The sequence below is a fragment of the Procambarus clarkii genome, chromosome 31 (assembly GCF_040958095.1).
Source record: "Procambarus clarkii isolate CNS0578487 chromosome 31, FALCON_Pclarkii_2.0, whole genome shotgun sequence".
Taxonomy (NCBI): Eukaryota; Metazoa; Arthropoda; class Malacostraca; order Decapoda; family Cambaridae; genus Procambarus; species Procambarus clarkii.
The window spans coordinates 15221465-15228725 of NC_091180.1; the positions used below are offsets into that span (position 1 = coordinate 15221465).

Consider the following 7261-nt stretch of genomic DNA (forward strand, 5'->3'; position numbering starts at 1 on the left):
ACTTCTTTTGTAAGGTCTGATGGCGTAGTGGGTTAAAGCATACTAGTTATGCCAGCTACTGGAAGGTAGTTGTGCTTTCTGGGTTCGAGTCCCACTGGTGGGTGTTGTCCAAAGATTATATATATATATATATATATATATATATATATATATATATATATATATATATATATTATATTACCTAAACTTAACCTAATTAATATATGTAATATTGAATTGTTATGCATACATGCAATTATAGTGAAAACAGTGATTCTGGAACAGGCAATGTCATTATTATTTAAACAAAAATAATGTATATAGATACTGTACTAGCAATTATCAAACAGTATCCACTGGGATCTGGTTAAAGCCTCTTGTGCTCTCTGTAATCTTCACTACTTTGGGATTTATAAATATAAATTTGGCTGACGGTTATGTTGGGGCCCATGAGCTGGAGATTGAAATAAGTTTATTGAGGTAAAATATACACAAAGGGATGAGGTAGCTCAAGCTATTCTCACCCCGTTTAGTACATCATGTTAATACATACATAGACACACATGACAAACAATAAACATATTACTGAAAATTCTGAGAAGCTGGAGATCGACTTACACAAACAGTTCACAAACCTCAAACACAAGGAAGGATCTGACAATGAGACGACGGTGTGCGTGTGTTGCCCCGATGAATGGGTGCCTGTATTAACTGCCATGGTTAGTTAGTCTGCTTATCTGATAACATGATTAAGGGACACTTGCCTTTATCTTCCATTTATATTAAAAAAACGTAAAGCCAAATGACTCGTCTCTTAAAAAATCAGCAACATATTTCCTATGAACTGTGGATAATTTTTACCAATCCTGATCTATGGATATTAACCATATATCATCAGCAGTCAACTATGTTGCTGCCAACCCCACTGCCATGACATCATCCCCACAGCTATGACGCCACCAACCCCACTGCCATGACATCATCCCCACAGCTACGACGCCACCAACCCTACCACTGAAGTCACCAACCCCACCTCTACGATGTCACCAATCCCACCGATACAGTGTCACCAACCCCACCACTATGAAACCACCAACCCCTTCACCACCTCCCTCTTTCTGTCCGGTTATCTCGCCTACAGGATTCTCTCTCCGTTCGTATTTCTGATGTTTCTCCTCGTGTTGTTCCTTCTTTGCCCCCGTGGAGGGTCCCTCTTCCGCGGTTTTGTACTTCCTTGACCCGTATCACTAAAGCTTTTACCCCTCCTACGGTTCTAAAACGCCTTTTCCTTGAGCACTTTTCTTCTCACTCCCGCTCCGTTTCTGTCTTCACCGATGGGTCTAAGTCAGCGGACGGTGTTGGCTACTCTGTTGTTTTTCCTGATCGCACTTATATGTGTCGCTTGCCTCCGGAGACTAGCATCTTTACAGCAGAACTTTATGCTATTCTCTATGCTCTTCGTCTCCTGCTTTCTCGTTGTCAGTCTTCCTTTGTGGTTGTTGTTGACTCTCGTAGTGCCCTCATGGCTCTCGGGTCCTTTAATCCGGTTCATCCAGTAGTTGTCGAGATCCAGCATTGGCTGTTTCTTGTTCACAGTAAATTTAAGTCGGTTGAGTTTTGTTGGGTTCCCAGCCATATTGGTGTGTCTTTAAATGAGCGTGCGGATGCTGCCGCTAAGGAAGCTGTCCGCTCTTGTCCCATCTCTCGTAAAGGCATTCCGTATTCCGACTTTTACCCAGTTATCCATTCCTCAGTTCTTACCCGTTGGCAGGCTTCTTGGTTGTCTGTTACTGGTAACAAGCTACGTACTCTTAAATGTTGTGTTTCCTCGTGGCCGTCCTCCTTCCACCGTAACCGGCGGTGGGAAACAGCTCTGGCGAGGTTGCGTATTGGCCATACTCGCTTAACCCATGGTCACTTGATGGAGCGCCGCCCTGCTCCTTATTGTCCTAGTTGCATTGTCCCTCTTACGGTCGTGCATGTCCTTCTTGAATGTCCTGACTTCCAGGACGAGCGTGTGTCTTGCTTTCCGACCGCCCCTCGCGGTCACCTGTCCCTCGATAGAATTCTTGGTGACTCGGATACTTTTGATATCGTTCGCCTTATGCGTTTTTGTTCTCGTATTGGCATCCTTGGTGATATTTAGCGCCCTCTGATTATTTTGCGTATTTGATGGTGCTACATAGCCTTCCCGGTTTGGTGCCTTCTTTTGATAATTACTTACTTACTTAAGGAGGTTAAGGGCCTTAGAGCATTCAGCGCAGAGGTAAGAAATATGGGCCGACCAAGACAAACGAGTGTCAAAGATTAACCCCAAAAGCTTAGCGGAATCCCTGTACACAAGGGGATGACCATAAAGCGACAAAGAGGGACGAAGAACAACATACTTCCGAGTAAAAGTCATAGTCTTAAGACGTAGAGAACCGGAAGCCATGATCGGTGGCCCAAGATGACACGGCCTCAATCGCAAGTTGAAGCCGCCATTGAAGGAGAGGCGAATCATCACCCCAACAGCAAAGGGTAAGATCGTCGACATAGAGAGCGGAGAAGACGCCAGAAGGAAGGGAGGAAGACCATTGAGGGCAACAAGAAAAAGAATAGTGCTCAGAACACTACCTTGAGGCACACCCTCATACTGCCTAAAAGAGGCAGAGAGAGCAGTACCAAGCCTCACTCGAAAGGAATGACAAGAGAGGAAACTCTGGAGGAAGAGAGATTCCCACGAAGGCCAAGGTATAAAGTTGGGACAGAATATAATACTGACAGGTAGTGGTGTAAGCCTTTTCCAGGTAAAAAAGAACGGCAACAACGGAGGTCTTCGCAGCAAAAGCAGTACGAATATAGACCTCCAAGTTCATCAGATCATCTGTTGTGCTGCGGCACTTGCGAACACCAAATTGAGAAGGGAAGAGGTGGTGATAGTGTTCTAAGAACCACATCAGACGAATGTTAACCATACGTTCAAAGAGCTTGCAGACAGAACTCATGAGGGCAATTAGGCAGAAGTCCTTGGGGGATGACCCGAGACACCCTGGTTTGCGAACAGGGAGGACACCAGCATCGAGCCAGTCCGCAGGGACTGATGACGAATCCCAGACCCGATTATATAGACTCAGTAAATACAGAGATGTGCAAGGAGGGAGATGGCAAAGCATCTCATAATGAATGCCATTGGAGCCCACTGCTGTAAACCACAGCGGGCCAGGGTAGACTGAAGTTCAGAGAGAGAGAAGGGATCATTATAGGGAAGTTGGAGATGGCTGTAGAAATCCGAAGGACGAGATTCAAGAACAGGTTTACGAAGAAGGAAAGAATGAGGAAGATGAGAACCAGAGCTAACAGAAGAAAAGTGGAACCCAGTTCGGTCGCGACCTGCAACGGATTCGCCACAAGAGTACAGTACCACGAAGGTGAAGGACCGGCGAGACATCGAGAACAAACTTACCCGCTATCTTGCAGCTAGATATGCTTCCAGATCTGCAGCAGAGAAGTTTTGGACATAATGGAGGAGACAAGACATCCAACATTCATGTTTAGCCATATGGATAGTCCTACGGGCCACTGCACTCACCTTCCAAAACAACAGGAAAGACTCAGCCATCTGCCAACGGCGGTGTCTCTCCAGGCTGCACACTTACAGTGGACAGCCCAAGCACAGTCCACATTCCACCAGAGAACACACTTCTGCGTCCCCCGAGAGGAAGAGGGAAGAATAGAGCAGAGGGCAGCATCAAAGAGGGTGTCATGAAAAAGGAGGAGGGCGCGAGGAAGAGGCAGAATGGAGAGGTCAGAGAGAGTAGCACGAAGGGTAAATAGGTTCCATTCTGCCTTGGCAAACTGCCACCTAGGGAAGGAGAGGGGAGGGAGAAAAGGGTAACAAGGATGGGGAAATGGTCACTGCCATGGAGGTCATCAAGAACTCGCCACGAGAAATTCAAGTAATGAGACGACGAGCAAAGAGAAAGATCAAGACAGGAAAGGGTGCGAGTCCGAAAGTCCAAATATGTGGGCTCACCAGAATTCAGAAGAGACAGGGAAGAAGAGGATTCAAGAAGGCGGTTCAAGAAGGCGACCCCGGGTGTTTGTCAGAACATCACCTCAAAGGGTATGTCGACAATTGAAATCACCCAGCAGGAGCACAGGCCCCGGTAAGGAGTTCAGTAGGTGTTTACGATCGAGAAGAGAAAGCGGGACACTCGGGGGGGAGATAAATGGAACAAACCGTGTACAATTTCCTCACAAAGATACGGGCAGCAGAACATTGGGGAGGCGATGGAAAAAGTAAGGGGACGAAAGGAACATCAGAGCGAATCAAGAGAGCAGAAGAGTTAAGAGCCCCGGCAACAACCAGGTGGGGGGGGGGGAAGAAAGGAATAGTCACGAAAGCGACCAGGACGAGCACCAAGCATCAGCTCCTGGAGACAGACACAAAGGGGCGAAAACTGTGAAATCAGAAAGTGGAGTTCAAGGAAATTGGCGTAATATCCACAAATGTTCCACTGAAGAATGGACATCAACAAGAAGAGAAAGGACAGCAACAGAGAACAACAAAGAAACAAAGGTGAAAAAAGGAACAAAGCACGTTAAAGAAGTGCAGGATCAGGATCAGCGAAGTTAAGGTTAGGGGACATGGGTAAACTGAGTAAAGGAGGAGGGAAGGAAGCTGGAGGACCGACCAGGGGCGGATGAGCAAGGTCCGGAGGAGGAGGAGGGGGGAGGACAACAAAGGGTCAAGGACAGCAGCAGGAGGGGGCAGAAACCAGGGAGTGCACCTCAGCAAGGGTAGCAACCAAGTGGGGAGCCAAAGAAACCTCCATAGCAGGAACAAGGGACGCAACCACCGAAACGAGAGGGATTGGAGCGAGAGAGTCAGAGGTAGGGGGCGAGGAAGAAAGCAAAGCCTTCTTACCAGCTGTGGAGGAGGAAGGAGAGGAGCCAGGCTTATGCTTCTGACTCAAAGAGAGAGGCATCCCAGCAACAATGTACAGTACTGGGCAACAGATTTAAGCATCTCAACAGGAGAAGCAGATCGAGAGCAAACACGATGGCCGTTGGGAGAGCGATGGACATCAGCTCGCACTGACAGGCGGCGTGGAGAGCCAACAGACAGAGGAGAAGGATGGAAAGGAGGATCGGAGGGAGACGAGGAAGAAGTCACAGGCGACATGACAGACTGGGCAGAAAGAAGGGGAACCCCAGATAGAGAACCATGAGGGGGACCCCTTCGGGACAGAACTCAAAGGAACAGAGGAGGTGGTGGTGGGCGTGTCTCGGTCTAAGGCCCGGAAACGGTTGAGAGACTGAGGAAGGTGGGAAGGACGAGGAGAGGTAGAGCACAACACACGAGCATATGAGATGTTAATTTAAGGTGGGAGACGGCGAACTTGGTGCCTCGCCTCAGGAAAAGACAAATGTTCCCAGTGCTTCAAGTTGAGAATGGTTGCCTCAAGCTTGTAATGTATACACGCACGGGAGAAGGTAGAGTGGGCCTCACCGTAATTGAGGCAGCAACCCTGGGGAGAAGTGCACTCCGGCTTAGAGTGACCTTCGCCCCCACACATGCGACAGAGACAGAGTACTGGAGCATCGGAGGGCACCATGCCGAAACCTCCAGCACTTATTACAGAGCCGAGGAGAGGGAATGTACTCCTGGACGGAACACCTGGCACCAGCAAGAATGACAAGATGGAAGGGCCCTACCATCAAAGGTAATCTTCACAACCTGAAGGGACAGATGGCGACCACGAGGGGGACGAGTAAATGTGTCCACCTGGAGGACAGAATGGCCCTGGGCTTCGAGAATATGCCGAATATCTTCGTGACAGGCCTGCAGATTTCTAACACCGGTCGCAACATGAGGTGGGAGTACAGTGCCAATGCTGGCATTCAACCGAGCATTCTTGAAGACCCGAACAGGGGTCTTGCCAAGGCAGGATAAGGCGGCCAAGCAGGTGGCTGCATCCTGAGAAGCAGCAGCAACGACACGTGTACCGAGACAGGTGGGGATGAAAGTAACAGAGGCATCTACGGAATCAACAAGGTGCCTATGGAGGGAGAAATCGTCAGGAGGTGAAGAATCCAGAGGGAGAAGATCGAGGCCCACGAAGGGAGACCAAACAAGGCGTGGTATGCATCAGTACAGGAAGGGATCGTGCGGGTGCGGCCGTGGTGTGGACGTGTTGAGAACCCCCAGAGATAGAGGGGTTAAAAGGCGCAGTAGTCACAATGAGAGACTGAGCCGCACCGGGGGGGGGGGGGGGGGCATGCAAGGTGGTCACTACCGGGGTCTTGTGGCTCAACCCAACCACAGAGGAGGGAGGGGAGCAGAGGAAAGTAGTCAGGAGGGTCAAAAGAGAAGCAAGGTCGGGGCCCAATGCAACACAGTCCGACTCAGGGGGCTTGGTCGCCCACCCCGCGAGCCTGAGAAGGAATAAGAGGAACAGATTTCAACATAGAGACGAGAGGAAAGACGTTCATTCACGAATGTGACCCCACACGGAGCCTCAATTAGAGGCAGGACACCCAACAAGAGACATGTTGCCGATCTTGCCGGGGCCCCTTAGGGGTGGTCATGAGTATACGCCCCACAAACGACACCTTAAGAACCTTCAGTCCGTTGAGATCGGGTTCAGTGACGAAAGGTGGATCGACTATAAAAGGTTCCCCTCGCTCAAGACATTGGGTACTGCAGTTCTACGGGTGCAAGAGTATGCTTCCTCAAACACCCGGGCGTCAAAGCAGAAGAAGGCCAAAAGAATGATCAAAACAGGCACAAGGTCAGCGGGAAATGACAATTAGAAAGAAGAAGAGGTAAGGGGGGGGGGGGGAAGAAAAACAAAGGAAAAGTTGTCCAGCAAAATTAGTGAGGACAGCAGCAGGAGTATAAGGCCACAAAAGGACAGAGGACTGTCCCATGGAGCATCACACTCCGGCAGTCGCCCACCAAGCCCCCTCACGACAACAACGAGCCAGAGGTGCAAGTGAATATGATGCACATGAAGGACACTGCAAGATGACTAATGACGCTAAAGTGGCAGACTCCAGTGCGATGTTGTGGCAAAGATGATGTGTGTGTTTCCTGGAGAAGTGTCGAGTATGGTGAATAAGCCTGGAAATCGCCTGTCTTACAGTGACGTGCGTAATTCATACTTTTAACCTCCCAGCAATAAATAACAATGTTTACAGTTTTGGCAAAATAAATATTGCATATTTTTCTTTCATTGATTTAATAACATCTAAAATTATTTCCAAGTAAAAAAAGATAGGTTAAATAATAATCTAC

General features: G+C 48.7%; 1 protein-coding gene across 1 annotated transcript in view; it reads right to left on the reverse strand.

Annotated features, from left to right (window-relative positions):
* LOC123758656 (uncharacterized) overlaps window positions 1-1028 on the reverse strand; it is a 15862-nt gene extending 14834 nt beyond the window's left edge. Inside the window, exon 1 of the mRNA XM_045743185.2 lies at window positions 615-1028. Coding sequence (XP_045599141.2) covers window positions 615-697 — 83 coding nt within the window. The 5' untranslated portion in view covers window positions 698-1028. The remainder of the gene's footprint in view (window positions 1-614) is intronic.
* Window positions 1029-7261: the final 6233 nt, after the last annotated feature.